This window comes from Onychomys torridus, chromosome X (assembly GCF_903995425.1).
Source record: "Onychomys torridus chromosome X, mOncTor1.1, whole genome shotgun sequence".
Classification (NCBI taxonomy): Eukaryota; Metazoa; Chordata; class Mammalia; order Rodentia; family Cricetidae; genus Onychomys; species Onychomys torridus.
In genome coordinates, this window is record NC_050466.1 from 48,820,169 (window position 1) to 48,839,519 (window position 19,351).

At 37.1% G+C, this 19,351-nt stretch overlaps 1 protein-coding gene across 7 annotated transcripts in view; it reads left to right on the forward strand.

The window, feature by feature from the left end:
* The window catches only part of Mtmr1 (myotubularin related protein 1), an 87,381-nt gene that overhangs the window by 14,653 nt on the left and 53,377 nt on the right, over window positions 1-19,351 (forward strand). For 2 of the 7 annotated variants that reach the window (XM_036174289.1, XM_036174295.1), the window contains exons 3-7: window positions 4,713-4,736; window positions 7,125-7,178; window positions 11,174-11,249; window positions 16,472-16,566; window positions 16,903-17,010. In XM_036174289.1, the coding sequence (XP_036030182.1) occupies window positions 4,713-4,736; window positions 7,125-7,178; window positions 11,174-11,249; window positions 16,472-16,566; window positions 16,903-17,010 (357 nt within the window). The remainder of the gene's footprint in view (window positions 1-4,712; window positions 4,737-7,124; window positions 7,179-11,173; window positions 11,250-16,471; window positions 16,567-16,902; window positions 17,011-19,351) is intronic. The other 5 variants (XM_036174290.1, XM_036174293.1, XM_036174291.1 and 2 more) reach the window with 5 other exon arrangements.

Below are 19,351 nucleotides of genomic sequence, written 5' to 3' on the forward strand. Positions count from 1 at the left end.
GGGAAATGCAAATCAAAACAACTCTCAGATACCACTTTACACCAGTCAGAATGGCTAGTATCTAAAACACTGAAGACAGCTTATGCAGAAGAGGATGTGGAACAAGGGGAACTCTCCCCCACTGCTGGTGGGAATGCAAGCTTGTACAGCCACTTTGGAAATCAATATGGTGCTTTCTTAGAAAATTTGGAATCCATCTCCCCCAAGACCCAGCTGTACCACTCTTGGACATATTTCCAAGAAAGGCTCAATCAATCATACCACAAGAACACATGCTCAGCCATGTTCATAGCAGCATTATTTGTAATAGCCAGGACCTGGAAACAACCTAGATGCCCTAGAATGGATAAAGAAAATGTACATATACACAATGGCATACTCCTCAGCAGAGAAAAACAATGACATCATGATGTTTGCAGGTAAATGGATGGATCTAGAAAAAAATCATCCTGAGTGAGGTAACCCAGACTCCGAAAGACAAACATGGTATGTAATCATTCATAGGTGGATACTAGATGTAAAACAAAGGATGACTAAACTGCTACTCACAACTCCACGAGGTTACCTAGTAAAGAGGACCCTAAGAAAGACACAGGGATTGCCCAATGACAGAGAAATGGAGGAGATCTACATGAGCAAGCTGAACGAGACGAGGGGTGGGTAATGAAGGACAAGGGTAAGGGGAAAGAGAGCTTAGGGTAGTGGGAGGTCCCAACTGGATCAAGAACAGAGAGGGATGCCAGGTGGTGGTGTTGCATGCCTTTAATCCCAGCACTCGGGAGGCAGAGGCAGGTGGATCTCTGTGAGTTCGAGGCCAGCCTGGTCTACAAAGCATGTACCAGGACAGCCTCCAAAGCTATAGATAAACCCTGTCATGAAAAACTAAAAAAAAAAAAAAAGAAAAAGAAAAAGAAAAAGAAAAAAGAACAGAGAGGGAGAACAAGGAAAGAGATACCATGATAAATGAAGACCCTATAGGAATAGGAAGAAGCAAAGTGCTAGAGAGGTCCCCAGAAATCCACAAAGATACCTCCACTGTAGACTACTGGCAGTGGTCGAGACAAAGCCCGAATTGACCTACTTTGGTGATCGGATGGCCAAACACCCTAACTGTAGTGATAGAACTCTTATCCAATGACTGGTGGAAGCAGATGCAGAGATCCAAGGCCAGGCCCAGGTGGAGCTCCAAGAGTCCAATTGGCAAGAGAGAGGAGGGATTGTATGAATGAGAGATGTTGAGACAATGATTGGAAAAAGCACAGGGACAAATAGCCAAACTAGTGGAAACACATGAACTTTGAACCAATGGTGGAGGAGCCCCCATGGAACTGGATCAGGCCCTCTGGATAAGTGAGACAGTCGATTAGCTTGAACTATTTGGCAGGCACCCAGGCAGTGGGACCGGGACCTGTCCTTAGTATATGAGCTGTCTCTTTGGAGTCTGGGGACTATGGTGGGACACTTGGCTCAGCCTGGGTGAAGGGAGTGGACTGAACCTGCCTGGACTGAATCCACCAGGCTGAGCTGCATCCCCAGGGGAGTCCTTGCCCTGGAGGATGTGGGAATGGGGGGTGGATTGGGGAGAGGGCAAGGGGTGGGAGGAGGGAGGAGACGGGAATCTGTTGCTGATATGTAAAATTAAATTAGTTATAAAATTTAAAAAAATGCAAAAACTCCAATAAAATTATAAGTTGAACTCCATCAAGATTAAGAATAGTTCCAGTACCCCCTTGGGGGAAAATAGTAAGTATATAGATTTCTTTGGCAGCTATACTAATTTTACATATAGTAAAAGCAAGAAGAATATCCCAAACTATCAACTTGCAGATAATAGAACACAGAAGAAAAAGTTGGATTTGAGAAAAAAATATGTATCCGTCTATCTCAGTAAACAAGGGATTTAAATAGCTTTACATTACTTGTTCCTGCGTAATAGCAGATATAATCAAGGCCTTTTTCATTTTTACCAACAAAGGAAATAAAAATCAAATGATCACCGAGGAGTAGCCAAGGGCCAGGAAGCATGCTGACCAAAGAGACATTTCATTCTTAACATTGGGAGCCTTGCCTGATCAATGTGAAATCTGTATTTGTGTGTATTTGTGGGTTCAGGGTGTGTGATCAAATATGATGTAAGGACTATACCAAACAAAATCATAACAGTAAAAACAAACAGTCAGGCGGCAGTAGTGCACACCTTTAATCCTAGTGCTCGGGAGGCATTGCCAGGTGAATCTCTGTGAGTTCAAGACCAGCCTGGTCTACAGAGTGAGATCCAGGACAGGCACCAAAACTACAAGGAGAAATCCTGACTAAAAAAAAAAAAAAAAAAAAAAGAAAGAGAAAGAAAAACCCTTTACCAGTCCATTATGGACATGAGTCCTGAGTCAAGCACGTTAAAATGCTCTGTTCTATGTTACTGACACAAAAGAAACCACAACAGTAATGCCACACTTTGCTACAAACTCGCATAGATTAACATATTAAATATTAAATTAAATAATATAGACATATCAAGAAAAAGTGATAAACTTTACATATTTAAAGTCTATAACATACTAAATTTTGACATTTGAATGCATCCCTCCAAAAGCCAGATTGTTTTTAAGATTCTTAACCCAAAAGGTCCTCTGCTTAGGAACTTAGGGGCTTTAATTCATTTTGAAGAATTTTATCAGTTAATTCAGAACACCTTTTTAACTGCAAAGATTTTTTCATGTTAAATTTTTCTTTGATTTTGAGAATTCCAATGTATAAAATGACATATGATCACATCTGCTTCTATCTCCTTTCTCCAGCTATGCCCCATGTACTCCCAACCACATGCCTCTCTTTTTTTTTTTTTTTTTGATAACTTACTATGTATGGGTAAAGGTCCTCATAGATACATGGTTGCGGGGTCATCCACTAGAGCATAAGATACTTACAGTTGGTCATGTCCTCAATGAAAAATGATTCTTCTTCCCTTGGCAACTATCTACTCTTAATCCTTCTGCCAGTTTGGTGTGGGGCCTAGACATTATGTGCCACATCCATAGTAGTATTTTAGTTGGCTTTACCTTGTATAGATCATGTGCAGGTAACTGTGATAGCCATGATATGTCCAGAAAACAGCATTTAACAGCACTCTTTTCACCCTCTCAACCTCTTACATTCTTTCCACCTCATAGTGTTCTCTGAGCCTTGGTGGCAGAAAGGGGTATGGTAGAAATAGATGTTCTATTCAAGGCCAAGCACTCAGTATCTTATTCTCAGCACTTTGATCAGTTGCACATCTTCCTATTGACTATTGTTCACTGCAAACAGAAGCTTCTCTAAGGTTGAGAGCAGAATAGATCTATGGGTATAAATTTAAATACTTAGAAGGCAATTTGTTAGCATGACCACTTAGGAAAAGAATAATAGCAAGTTCTACATTAGGGCCTGTAAACTTACCAGTCATGGGATTTGACTAGGATTCCAGAATCAGGAATGAAATTCCCTCCTGTGGAGCAGACCTCAAATCTAGTCAGAAAACATTCAGTTACTCCATAACATTCATGCCACTATTGCACTAGTGAGCATATCTTTTTTAGTAACTTGATACTTTAGTATGCTGGGTCCAGCACTGGGTAATTTGATGTCTTTTCTACCCACATCATCACCCTGCATAGCACCTTCTGGCACTAAGGAAGGAAGTTTTCTGAGAGTTTGAGAATGATTATTTTATGTTTTACAGCCAGAGTGTGTGGTGTTGACATGGGAATAGCTTCTGTAGCCTGTGTTCCCATTCGGGTCCTCTTCCCTCTCTTTAGTAAATCCATAAAGTTAATAACCTGGCAATTGTTCTTTTTGATGATGTGTTTCTCATTCAACATCTAGTGGTTGAATATTAGCACTGGAGACTTTGCAACAGGGTACAGAAACATTAAACTACTACTGAAGACTGTTACCACTATTTGTTTTCCTAAGGTTCTGTCCATGTGTGTTGTTTCTTTTGGCTAGAGCTTTCCCCACACGGAGGATGCATGTTTAGTTAGGATTCACAGGCCACAGGCACAGGAATAATACTACCAAAGTCAGTGTCTCTCAGTTAAATAAAGCAGGATTTCACCTCTTCTTCAGGGACAGACACTACCTCTTCCTCCTTAGAACTTCCTCCTTGCTGCCATGTCCATCAGAGAGGAAACCCCTGATTCTAGTGGGGTAACCAAATCAGAGAGTTGAATCCTGGAGTCCCAATCAGAATTGGAAATTTAAATGGAAATCAGATTAGGCTGTGTGATTATCTCACTGTTAGGATACTGAGTTCATATATAGCTAAACTGTGTTCTGCATCCAGTTTGGGGCTTTCTAGTTTTCAGGGCTTCTCTAAGAGCCTAACTCCCTTTTTATATCATTGTTTCTATATGTAAAATGCCTTCAGTTCTCTAGACAGGAACAACATTTACTTTTGAAATGCAGCCTGTTCACAATAACCTGTGAAAACACTTGCTGGAAAAGATTTGTGTTTAAAACTGAGGGTGATATATTTCTCCAAATTAGATAACTTCCCTGAAAATCCCAAGACAAATGTTTTAGGATTGATTTACTACTGAATGAAACTTTGAGAGTAAATATGTTATAGAGGATTAAAATATGTCTTAGGGACTAGACTGTTGAATCTAATGGCATCTTTCACAGGTCAATAAGAACATTTCCACGATGATGATGTTCTCTATTTTAACTAACAGGTTTTCAGGAGGCCTGATACCAGGGTAAGGATATTTGGCTTTTGGCAGATGGGCCTCCTACTTATACATGTCTGTGCTTTATGGAACACTTGGTCTGTTTAGTGTTCTTTACTTCTCACTGGTTTTTATGAGTCACTCTGATCAATTTGCTCTGCTGTGTCATAGCTTTAAATGTTCACTGGAAATGCTTTGTTTGCTGCAGTTTTTAAAATGTGCAGTAAAAGCCTATGTGTGTGAAGGCAGGATGCAAAAATTGTTACCAAATTGTTACATGAATTCTGACCCAATGGATGATCATGGCTGGTGTTATATGTCTAGCTCTATGTGGGCCTCTTTTAAAAAATATACTTTTAATTGAAACAATTATATCACTTTCCTTCCTTCATCCCTTCGCAACTGTCATCCTTTGAACTTCTTCCATGCCCCCCTATTCTTTTGGAGTTGATAGAAACTCTTTTTCTTTATTATTGTTTTACACACACATACACACACATACGCACACACAGTGCTTGTTGTATGATTCATGCTAAAGAACTTAGCAAACAAAAAAGTGATCATTTGTTGTCCATCCAATCTAAGATTTTAAGTCATGCTTATGTTTGCATATTCAACCCCCCAGAAATGTTTAAGTGCTAATCTTGAAGCAAGATTTACATATACCAGTATTTTTAAAAATACAGATACACTGAATTGTAGCTTATGTTTCTCTCATGATTTTCCTTCCCTCTATTTCAGAATATTCATAAAGCAAGACAAAGATTGGTAATTTGCATGCATTTAACACCTAGTGTCAGATATGAAAAATTAACCTATTTTCTTTAAATGCAAACAATCTGGATTTTCCTTTTTTTCTTTTTTTTTTTTTTTTTTTTTTTTCGAGACAGGGTTTCTCTGTGTAGCTTTGTGCCTTTCCTGGAACTTGCTTTGGAGACCAGGCTGGCCTCGAACTCACAGAGGTCCACCTGCCTCTGCCTCCCGAGTGCTGGGACTAAAGGCATGCGCCACCACCACCTGGCCTGGATTCTCATAGTATGTTTTAATTACTTCAATTTGAAATTTGTAATCTTACTGAAACCAGTGAAGTTGTACAGAAATAACCAGGTTAAGTAAAATTCTTTACTATACTAGTTGGTTTACCATCTTACCTTCTTTTCTTTGGCTTGTGAGACATGTTTTCTTTCATTGATTCACACAGTTAAATATTAGTGTTTGGCTTTGTATTTGCATGGACTTTGAAATACTGTATGAATTTTTTTGAATATCCATTAATTTTACTTTTTTAACATTTAAAATTCACATAATGATTCTGTTGTCTTTGTATGTAAAAATTTAGATATTTCAACAAAACAGGCTGCATTTAAAATCTACACTGCCATGATGAGTAGCTATAAATTCATTCTGAGTATAAAAATGTGTTCTGTAATTACTGAAATTTATTGACCAAATTGTAAATGTGTGAAGTGATAAATTATTTCAAAATTTGATACTTCTTCTGTTGCCTTAAAAATATAGCCATTTGAACCAGTTTCATAAAATAAAACTATTAAATTTTAATATTTTTACTATTAGAGATTTGATACCACTTGAGAAGAGGATTATAATTCTCTCATGTTAAGCATTCATGTTTTTTCTACCACCTGTTGAGTTAATAGTACAGTATTTAAACTTTCAAAAGAGAACAGATTTTATGAAGAAATTAAAAAAAGCATACCATTTAACAGACAAAATAAAATGAAGAATATATTGCATTTAAGTTTTTTTAAGCATACTTTGATACTGTAGTTAGAAATATTGTGATATTGATTATAAGTCACAGTATTTAATTAATAATAAGTAATAAACTAATACACATATGTATATATGTATATATTATATATAAAATCTTGAGCATGTGTTATGTGCATGGGTGCAATGAAATTGCCCCTGGGTAATACAATACTCCTTTAGAATATGCAAATACTTACTCTGTCTAAAATACCTGTGTATGAACTGCCTTTATATTTTGGCTTGACTTTGCCCTTTATGTGGTTTCTGTGGTGTGCTTTATTTTCTATGAACACATGATGTGCCTGTTATATTCTTTGCTATTTGCTATGATGTTGCTTAGTTTTTATAAAGACAGTGCATTGTTTGAAATCCATGATGTCTTGTTGCTTTTTATTTTTCTACCCCAACACAAACACAGAAAATAGAAACTACACTTTAGGCTGAGGATGCTATAGATGGTCCACACATTATTTCCTTAACTCAAAGGGGGCAAGTGTGGTGATTTGCAAAGCCATAAAAGGTGTGTCAACTTTTACATGGTTACTGTCTCTTAAAAAAGAAATTCTGTCCTTTCACCTGTCTGTTTGCACGTGTTTCTCTTTCTCTTCTCTGCCTTTTCTTGTCCATGCACCTGGTGCTGTGCAGGAGATAGAGGAAGAACACAATGGCTACCCTTCTGAAGCCGAAGCTGATCAGGTGGCAAGTTCTACATGTTCATCTGTGTATCTAGAAGCCATTTCATACTAGATATCTAGGCAATAAGCAAAGCTTTCCAGTTGCTTTTACCACTATAATAGTGCTCTCCTGTCTATATTTGGTAGATTCCATTATGAAATTATTTGCAAAATTTGGTTTATCCAGCATTTTGTCAACTAGAAGTTGGTTCATTCACACTTCTTGATTTCCCAAAATAGGGCTACATGACTGCCACCACTGTAAGTGTAAGTGCTTTTAGCGAGGACCTAGAGAGATAAACACAAATGCCACAGGTTCTTTATAAGGGTGTGGACTTTATGTTATTCAAAGTTGCTCTTCCAATTCCCTCCACCCACATGACAGCTCACAAGTATCTATAGCTCCAGTTCTAGGTAATCCAATGTTCTCTTCTGGCCATGCGGTACACATATAGGCAGAACCACACATACACATAAAATAAAATTTAAAGTTACATAATTCATGTCTAACATAGCACCTTGTATTTTGTATTTGTGGAATGAGCATATGTATTTTGTTTTTATTAATCAGAATACAGAATCCTACTGTTTCCTTCATACTTCCACTTGTTATCCAGATTCATGAAGCAGTGCTTTTCCTGCTACTGATATAGAAACTTAATAGGAGAATCCTGTAGAAGAGCAGTGCTGGGGATGCTTGGCAAGCCCCAAGTGCTCACTCAGCCTTGCTTTTGTCCTCCATCACCTGCTCGGAACCATCCTCCTTCATTGACTCCAGAAGCATCTTTTAGGACACAATTAAAAAATCACTGCTTTGGGCATGCAGCTGGTTATGTAATCTGTCCACTTGGAAGTTTAGAGTCACATTCATGAAAAACAGTGAAGAAGCCAGAGTCATCTGGGTGGATTGGATCCCTCAGCGACAAAGTCAGGATGTTGTAGATCTCAGTTAAACATTCAGGATCAAAGCACCAAGGTTGAAATGAGCTCCTAGGGAATTGCTCAGTGGAGCAACATTATGAATAGAGGCACCAAGGCAATGAGTGTGTTTATGAGATCAAATTATTTCATCTTTCAGTTGTGCTGAACATCTGAACATAGGTTGGATAAATCAAGAGTCAGATCATGTCTTGTGCAACCTGATAGTTGCAGTAAAAGCTTAATATAGCACAAATGTGAATCCCATCTCCTAACATAGCTTCATAAAGGGAATCTACTGTACTCACCAAAAATGAGCCTTCTATTGTCTCTTGACTTCCTATGTTAAAGCTAAATGTATTCCTTTCTCTTATGGACGAATCTGAAGCATTGGGGCCATTTCTTTGTGTTATTCTAATAGATGCTTTTTCATCATTTAAAAGCATGTCTCATTATTTAATGATCATTAGTGCAAGTTTTATTTCACTGTGTTCAACAACACATTCATGCCTCATAAAAATGCAAAGATGTTTCCATTAATATTTGACTGTGAATATGGGACAAGAAGAGAACCAGTTGTTCCTTACTCTTTATCCTGAGAGCCTTGTGCTTTCTGGCAGGATTCATTGACTATCCCAGGCTTGAAGTTTTGAAAATATTTGATGTGGCTTGCTCTAAAGCTGAATGGGCATCTTCTCTTCCAGATGCTAGTGTTTAGAGAAGCTTGCTTTCATAAATAGATTCCAAAATAATTTATCCTCAATTACTTTTAAATATAAATTATAGAATCTCAGTTTTATAGTATAATATTTGCCCATTAAAGTAAGCTTTAACAATGTAACATTTGAAGTAAATTATAGCTCTAACATTGATTAAAGTAGCTTTTTCACTTGTTAATTATGCCATAAAATTAATCAGTACTGAAGATAGTAAATTAAGCACACCTTCAAATTAATGCTTCTATTAAGATTGTTGGTATTTAAGTATTTATAAAACCAAATGTTGAAAGGTATAAATATTGGTTTATGCTTTGTTTCACAAAAAGCATATTCCCAAATCAGATATAAGTAAAAATGAATGTATAAATGGGGCTGAGGGCAGAGTCCAGTTGCTGAGCACACTTGAGGCCTTGGTTTTGATACTCAGGGACCAAAACAAGTATAATAAAATGCTTAAGGTGGCCATTAAGTGGAAAAAGAAAGTCAAATTTATATGAAAGTCTTAAAAGTAATGTTAGGATAGGGGTGTGACTTAGTGATAAAATACCTGTTTTGCATATACAGTATCCTAGGTTTGATCTATATCACTATAAAATCAAAATTTTACAGAAATTTTTGGCTGAAAAATGCCTTAACCAGTCTGTACTAAAAATTCGAGTTGAATACATTGTTTGAATGTAATGGTGAACCCTAATGTATATAAGATTTTAACAGTACAATTTTTTGATAAGGAAAGGATGGACCATGTAATCTTCTGCCCTCTGGGTGGAAGAGACTTCATACCATGTCCTTGATCTGTATTTCCCACCCTGTTTTATGATGCATGTTAATACCCTCAGATGTGTTAACAAGTTATTTCTGAAAAAGAGGCATGTGTTGTACTCTTGTGCCCTCTTGCTGATTTGGCATTCATTAACACACTAAAGCCTAGCTTACTTTTTTCAAAAGCCTTGTTTTATCTAACACAGCATTTCCCTGTTTTTTTTTTTTAACCTATTTACATCTCTTGGGAAATTAATGTTCTATGAAATACAGCTTGGTAATTGCTAGGGTTTTGATCACCTTATTCTTATTCATGACACATTGTGTCAGATATGCCAAGGAGAAAATGACTGGTTTCATTTTGGTAGCAACTCACAGGGTGGCAGTACCTTGGAATGGGCCCCAAGTTTAGGGTCTATTCCTAGCTTTGTAGTTCAAGAACTCCATTTTCTGCTCCCCTCTGAGTTCTTTGGCACCATACAATGAAGCTTACAAGAAGCTGACTCCCAAGTCACAATGTCAACCTGATAGTAGAAATATGGGCATGAACTACCCAGCTAGCCATCTTTTAGCATCTCTGTAGCCATTGAACCTAGTAACTCATTAGCAATTTTCTTGAAGAATGTGAAATTAGTTTTAAAAATGAATTGGCCTTGGGAAATGTGTGATGAACACACCCTGTCCTACAGTATATATTGTAATACAGGTTGAGTATTCTTCATCTCAAATGTTTGGGACAAGTGTTTCAAATTTTGGATTTTTTCCTATTTTGGAGTATTAGATGAGACCTAAATATAAATACAAATTTTGTGTGTCTTCTACGTCTTACACACATAGACTGAAGGAAAATTTATGTAATACTTTTTAGTATATGTATGTTTTGATTGCAACCTTTCACATAAGGTCTGATGTGGGATTTTCAACTTGGATTCTTATCTGCCAATGTAATCTCATAGACTAATGTAAATAAACAATGATATTCCCATTATTTATGCTCCCTGACATACATACACACACATACACACACACACACACACACACACACACACACACACACACACACGCTCACATATACGCACACACATATATACATATGCACACACATACATGTACTGGCTTGCATGTAGCTGATCCTCAGTGAAAAAGCTTAGGTCTTTCCTTAGTTGTGCACTGTTCTGAGACCATTCTCTGGTCATTTTATTCTGCCTTAGGGTTTCTCAAACTGTTTCATAGGCTGGATCATTTATACTTTGACTAAGTAACTCATCTCTAGTGTTTTTATTGGCATTAGTCTCATGGTCAGAAGATAACACTTTTTCTGACCTTATTTTCAAATTTGATGTCGCCTTACAATGGCTATCTGTGTAGTGATTATAGTATCTGTCCTGTCAAGCCATTTCTGTATTAATGCTTTCTAACTGTTAATTGTAAATATGTTGTAACAATTTGCTAGAATATGAAGCATGATGTCCTGTAGTGCTGAGCTTTTAAAATATTTAAGGGGGAGGGGACATACATTTTTGCATGCTTCTATAGCTTTATCAAGAGAACCCAGAATTCCAGCATTCTCCTCAATATACAGATGGAAAGTTAGATTTATTCCTATTTGGTCTCTTTCCAGGCTCTAAGAGATGGAAATAAACTGGCACAGATGGAAGAAGCTCCACTTTTCCCGGGAGAATCAATTAAGGCCATTGGTAAGTTTAATGTATATGGTTTGCTTATAGGAATCTATAAAATGAAGTGGTACTTTGAAAGCATAAGTGATGTTTATGTTGAAGGGCAGCTAGACTGATTTAATTAAGGGGAAAGGGAGTAGGGGACTAGGTCTCTTCATTCTTATTGGCATCAGCCTGACCATAAAAGATAGAATAATGTAGAAGATCCAGGTAAGTGGCAGCTCAATGTTTACCAAAAGAAGAGAAGCCTGCCTGTTTCCTTGAAATAAGAGCTGATTAGGCATCCAGTGTCATGCTGGCTTGCTGCTTTGATTGACTGTTTCACCATAAAGTAATTTATCAGTAGAAGACCTCAATAGCATATCTTAGTAATAGTTTTGAAAGCTTCACAAATAATTTTTGTTGGCTTCTGTGATTATTGAAAGTATAATTTTATTGGAAGAAAATGGCATGTACTGTCATCCTAGCTTATAAAGGTAATGACATGAGGGTTACAATACCTCCCATGATAAATTGCCATGCATCTCAAGAGATGATGTGTAGGAGGGACATCTGAGTACATCTCAGTTAGCTGGGTTGGAAAGTGGACTTTGCTGGACTATTTGCTTATTCTGTCATTGCTCTCTCCCAACATGGGCATTCAGTCTCAATATAGTCATCTCATATTAGAACTGTATGAATGGTGGGGCTGTCTTTCCAGAGCCTCATCCTCTCTTGTTTGTGATTCTTTTTTTACTCTGGAAATGGAGCTTTGGGAGATAGAGACTCTCACATAGTCCTATACCTCTCCCAGTTATTGGAAATATCTTACAGGTAACATGTTAGGGACAGCTGCACATTCTTTTAAGTTATGTAAGTGTGCTTTAAATTCCTCCAGTGCCTTGCAGATGGTAAGTAAATTAAGCCCTACTATTAAATCAAATATGTTCCTGGAGAAAAAGTATTAAAGTAGATCATTGTAAAGTAAAATACTCCCTATTGAGTAGTGTTTTAGAATAGCATGAGTTTTGACATAGGAAACACTTGGGAAGCCATTGTCACTCTTATGGTAATGAACATATCCACCCCAACCAGTAGTTTTCTTATGTCATGCACTTTTCATCTCTATGTCCATTCCTCTATCCCCCAAAACTGTATACCAGTTTATATTTTCTAATACTTTCCATAAGTGAAATTGTAGGGTTTTTTGGTTAACTTTCTTCAATCAAATAATTGTTTTGATATTCAACCACATTGTGACATCAGCCAACAATCATTCCTTTTTATTGCTGAATACTACTTCATTATAAGGATGCATTCATGTCTTGGTGGCTATTTGGGTTTTTCTGCTGCTTTTGCATTGATAGTTTACATCTTTCCAGAATTCTCCCACTTAATGTTAGCTGTGAAATTATTGTCAAAATGTTACTTACTACACTTTCTTTGTATCTGTACAATTAGTGGTGATATGGTCCTTATACCTGTCCTACAACTGGCTGGGGGTGGGCGGTTACCAATTGTGTTGGTAATTCTCAAAGAATTAGCTTTTGGTTTCATTATTGTTTGTTTTCTATTTCATTTATTTGCACTCTGATACTTATTGCTTCCTATCATCTGCTTCCTTCATGTTCCATTCTCTCTTCTTTCCCTCTTTGCGTAAGTGGGCAACTGCTGTCATTGATTTGAGATCTTTGCTCTCTTCTAGTTTGGGTGTTTGGATTTTTCCTCTAATCACTGCTTTCTACCTCATCAATTACGATTTTATATTTTCATTTTCATGACATCTAATGCTTTTGATTTTTTTCTTTGACTCTTGGATTACTTAAGAGTATGTTGTTTATCCCTGCATTTGGGGGTAGAGGCAGAAGGATCAGGAGTCCAAATTCATCTGCAATTACATAGTGTGAGGTCAGCATATGCTAGATGATATCTTTTCTGAAAAACAAACAAACAAACACAAAGCACCACCAACAACGGCAAAATGAATAGTGTTGTTTAATTTCTGCATCTTTATGAATTCCTGGAACACTCTTCTGTTGTTAATTTCTAAGTTCATTCCATTTCTGTTTAGGAAACATAAATATTCTGATTTGAATATATCTCAAAAGTTGTATTAAGGCCTTAAATATGGTCTTTTGAGTGTCTGTATATTGTTGAACATGTGTTGTGTTGTTATTGATTGAAGTGTTCTATAGATGTCAGTTAGGTTGAATTCATTGGTATCATTTGACCCTCTGTGTCTTTACTCAGCCTGCACTTATCTTTTTTATTGTGAATATCTGTGTCTCATTGCAGAGCAATCATTTTTACTTCTCTGTTTTGAAGTTCTAGGTACATAAATGTTTATTTTATTATGTCCTTCTGATAAGTTGACCCCGTGGTTAGTAGAAAATTACCTTCTTTATTCCTGGTACTCTTTGCTCCAAAAAAATTCATTGTTTCATATTATTGTAGATATTGTAGCTTTTTCTTAATTCACATTAATTTGATATACCTATTTTCAATTTCAAAATATTCATGTCTTTTTTTAGCTTTGTAAATTAGCATATAGAATAATAGGTTTCATTATGGTGTTTTCATACATATTTAGTTTTCTGAGACAGAGTCATCATATGTAGCCCAGGCCAGCCTCAAACTCACTATGTAAATAAAGCTGATCTTGAACTCCTAATTCTTCCACCTCAACCTCTTGAGTTCTGGGACTACAGGTGTACATCACCACATCTTGTTTATACAGTAATAGAGATCAAATCTAGGGCTTTATCCAGGTTAGACAAGCATCCTACCAATAGAGTTATAGCCCCATGCTTTGTTGTTATTGATCATTTTCCCCACACTGCTCTGCTGTTCCCCAGTCCCACTCCTGTTGGTGTCTTTTCTACCAATAATAGGCCCCATTCTGTTTTCATGTCCCATATATTCTTGCCCTCTTTAGCCCTTCTCAACCACCAATATTTCTTTTCACTCTTTTATTTTCCCATCTAGTTTCATGATCTGTATCCATAGATATGTACACATACACACTTGAGTACACACACACATACACACACACACACACACACACACACACACACACATACACATTAAAATTTAGGATCTGCATATGATATGAAGCATGCAATATTTTTATTTCTGAATTTGGCTTATTTTGCTTAACACACTCCATTTGCATTCATTTTTCTGTAAATATGATTTTCTTCTTATTTGTATTAGAGTTCCATTTTGTATATGTACCATATTTTCTTTAGTCTTTCATTTTTCATGTAATGTGTGTTTATTTTGAGCCACATATAGTTAAGATTTTGTTTTTGTCTATGATCTGACAGTCTGTGCTTTGTATTTGAGATGTTGTGGTCATTAACATGTTATATTAATATAATTAATTTAAAATTCATCATATTACTTGTTTTCTTTTGTCTCATTTAGTTCTTGCTGTCTTCTTTGTCTTTTTGGTCATGTTTTGGTTTAATTGAGTACACTTTTTTTCTTTCTTTGTTACAGTGCTGAGGACTGAACTGAGAGCCTAAATGCTTGTCAGGCAAGCACCCTTCCACTGAGCTCTATCCTCGTTAATTAATTGAGTACTTTCTCAGAATGCATTTTATCTCCTCTGTCTGTGTAGTTGCTACATTTCTTTTTGTTATTTCATTAGTTGCTTTAGAAGATTTATGTGTTATATTTTCAAGTCATTTTTGTGCTTTTTTTTTTGGAGACAGGGTCTCACTATGTAGTCCTGGCTGGCATAGAACTTTCTATTTTTGACTAGGCTGGCCTTGAATTCACAAAAACCCACCTGTGTCTGCTTGATGGCATGTGCTATCACACCACACCCTGCACAGTTCTGTACTTCTTTATGTGTAGTTTAAAAACTGTACAAGTGCATACTCTCATGTGTCCCCTCCAGCCTTTGTTATTCTTATCATCCATTTTACTTGTACATATGCTATAAACCCCACAGGGTATTGCTTTTATTTTTATCTTTTAAGAATAGCATACTAATAATGCCTTGACATTCAACAGATACATTTATTAGTACATTTTCTTGCTAACCTATCTGGCTGGCTTCATGATCCTCCACCTCTCTCTGCACTCTCAGATGCAGCCATAGTAACAAATTTCAAACAATTTGCCACTCTCTTCCCTTCTTTTCTTCTTCTCCCCCATATGTTTCCATGATGAGTGAAGGTAATTCTTAATTGAGGTCCATCACTCTGTGTTCACATCATTATATTAGCATTTATCATGCTATAGTATAATGGTGTTTTTCTGTGTCTAATCTTACAGGTCCCCTGCTGTTTGTCAACAGGGACTTTGTCTAATTATATTATACCCAGAACCCCAGCAACAGAAGACACTCAGTACAAATTAAATTATATAAAAATAAGGAGAGTTCTTTGGCTGAATCATCCTACTATTACAAATTATGTCTGTAGCTATATATGTTCTGGTCACTCAGACATTGCAATGGAATGACACTTTAGGAAATTCATAAAGATGCACAATCTTTATGATAGAAGCAAGCCTTTTAACAGTCGAAGGAATTAAATATGCTGTGCATATTTGGTTGATAACAAGACATTTAACTTTGATACAAAAATTTTGTTTTTAGATGGTCTCACTATGGCTGTCCTGGAACTCACTATGTAGATCAGGTTGGCTGAAACTCATAGAGATCCTCCAGCCTGTGCAATTACTAGTAAAGATTAAAGGTGTGCACTACCATACTGAGCTGATAAGGAATTTTAAACTGCCCTCCTGGCAGGTAACCAGCCTAGGGCATCAGGCACTGAGCTATACTCTCAACCCAAGAAAGAAGTCTTTCTTTACTTTATTGATGATCTGCAAGTTTTCTTCAGCTGCAAAGCAGTTTCTCTTCAAAGAAACAGTGTTTAGCTTTTACTAGTTTTAGGTTGCAGCAATTTGTAGAACAAAAGTCCAGTGTCTTCAGAGTATAATTGATATGTTGAGCATTATCAACTTTTAACTAGGGAAAATATTAACTACCTGAAAAAAGGAAAAAAAAATCAACATACTATAAGTTTTTTTATAACTTAAAGCCTCATTAAATATAAAATCAGAGTTTTGTTGAACTATATCAGAAGACTATCTGTGTCATTATGTAAAATAATAACTGATATAATTCTTTAAAGTTTTAAATTCCTACAAGACTGGATCGTGCATATGCATTTGAAAACTCATACTGGAAGTTACTGAAATACAAGTCTATAAGAGTCATTGCTACTTTGGTTTTCTTCTTTCAGTGAAAGATGTCATGTATATCTGCCCATTTATGGGAGCAGTGAGTGGAACCCTGACAGTGACGGACTTTAAAATGTACTTCAAAAATGTAGAAAGAGTAAGTTTTTAAAATTATGCTTTGGTTTTAAAATCTAGTGAACAGTAAAAGAAGAAAATAAGTAGTCCCCTGAATTCCCATCACAGGGACACTACATGACAGTGAATTTGAAGAGACATTGGGTCTCAATCAAAATTGCTATAGTTGCACTTAGATTTGGAGGGGAAGTGTCACTGTGGTCTGGGTATAGAACTACTAAGGTATACTATCTCTCAGAAGTCAGCTTCTTATCTCAGTCAAAGATAACTGCATTTCAGAGTAAACAATCATATGTTATAACTCTGGAGCAATGTAAAATATGAAAACTTTTTTATTGACCTTAATTTTTAAACATAGGACCCCCATTTCATCCTTGATGTTCCCCTTGGAGTGATCAGCAGAGTTGAGAAGATTGGCGCCCAGAGCCACGGGGATAATTCTTGTGGTATAGAGATTGTGTGCAAGGTAAGCTGCAGACACAAGTGAACACTGGCATGAGGCAGTCCACTCTGAACTTTTTCTGACTCATGACCCTTATGGACTTTGGAGCATAGGAACAATTTGTACTGTTTTCAGGGTAACAAATCCTTCAAATCTTATATCAGTGAATGCAAACCACTGTTTAAGGCATCAAAGCAAAGCATCATCCTTTTTGAAAGCTGAAATGTTTTTGATTAACCTGCAACCTAAGTGGGCATCATTTGTCACATCTCAGAGAAACCAAATGGAAAGTAGAGCTAAATGCCTGTTTTCACAGTTTCCTGTTTTAAAAAGTGCTTTTTAACATGGTAGATGGTCAAAGACTTACCCAAGGGACAGTCTGTTCTAGAAATCTTGTGATTAAAGATTCTTGGCTATGTTGGAACTTTTTACCTTAAACTATCCTCATTTTTTTTTCTTTTCACTTCCTTCAAAATGTTAAATAGCAATGTGTTGGGTAACTTTAATGAATATGTTTTTATGCCTGGTGACTTTACCTCTATAATACAGTTTACTAAAAGCTATCCTGTCTTCAGAATTGTCAAAACCTCTTCTAAACTTGGGATTGATGCTCATATTTGTTACATACCTATTTCCTCACATGCATCTGTGGTGATACTATATTTGTAAAATGTGATTTTATTTGTATATTAATAAAGTTGCCTTGGGGTCAGAGCAAGCCAGAGCAGAAGCTGGGCAGTGGTGGTGCACGCCTTTAATCCCAGCACTTGGGAGGCAGAGCTAGGCGGATCTCTGTGTGTTCAATGACACAGCCAGCATGGAGACACATGCCTTTAATCTCAATACCAACCATAGAAGACTTGGAGGTCTGTATAGACGGGCAGTGACGAGGAGGTAATGTGGCTGGGCTTATAACCAATGAGAAGGCAGAACAGAAAGTCTATATAAAAGACAGGACACACAGAAGTAGGTCTCTTGCGGAGAAGGAAGACAGCAGAAGCAGTGAAGGGTAAGGTTTTCAGCTCTTGCTCTGACCTCTTGGCTTTTAACTCTGCAATTGGCTCTGTGTTTCTTATTTAACAAGATGGTTACATCTCCATGCACCAAAGTCAACAAATCCCAACCGCTCCCCTTTTCACTTCTTTCCTGAGTAGGCAGAGCCCAGGGCTTCTCACATTCTAAGCACATGCTCTACTACTAAGCTACATGCCACACTCATTGTATCTGCTCTTGCAGGGCTTAGAATGATTTTCCTTCCCTCCTAGCATTTTTAAACAGCAAGTTAGTTACCAGGGTGTGTACACAGCCAACGTGACTTGAGAAGCAAGCATGTCAGAAAACGATGCTACTTTGGCACGTTTCCTGTGGCTGTTTTACTAAGGTATTTTTATGGCTGGCATGGGTATTTGCTGACAGCTGATTTAAATGCTTCATAGCCTAGAATTACAAAGAACAGGCTCCCAACTCATGCCTGAGAACCTCAAAAGGTGTGGGATCTCCTTTTTTTATGTTGTTGTTAGGTTTTTGTTTGTTTTCAGAGTTAGTTTTTACTGTGTAGCCTTAGAAGGCCTGCTGCTCACTATGTAGACAGAGGCTAGCCTCAAACTAATAGAGTTCTGCCTGCCTCAGCCTCCTTATAGCTTTGGATAAAAGGCATGTACCACCACATATGGTTTATTTTATTATTTTTTATATGTGTAGGTGTTTTGATTGCATGAATATCTGCCTGGTGCCTCTGGAGGCAAGAAGAGGGTGGCAGATCAGATCCTCTGCAAATGGAGTTACAGAAGGTTGTGAGCTGTCATGTGGGTGCTGGGAATTGAACTTGGATATATCTGGAAGAACAGCCAGCACCCTTAACTACTGGGTCATGTCTCTAGCCTGTGTTTTATTTTTTAAAGATGATTCCTAATTCGAAAGTAGAAAAGCTGTATATAGTAAAACATCAAGTCTCTCCTCCCACTCTACTACTCTCTGCTGACAGTTACCAATGCCTAATATAACTGCATAGATACCTTGTGCATGGAAACATTTCTTTGAAAGAAACAATATGTCACATGGTGGCACATACCTTTAGTACCTCAGGAAGCAGAGGCAGACAGATTTCTGTTAATTTATGGCTGGCCTGGTATACATAGCAAGCTCTAGGCCAGCCAAGGTTGTATAGCGAGACCTTGTCTAAAAATAAAATAAAGGAGGACAATGATAGTGTATACATGGCTCTGCACCTTTCTTTTCCTATGACTGTATATCTTGGAATTTCTTTTGACTGGTGAATACAGAGCTGGAGTTTCTTTTCAGCAGATCTTTAGCTGCCCTGTACATTATTCAGCTACAGCCTCGACTGATAGATATTTGGGTTATT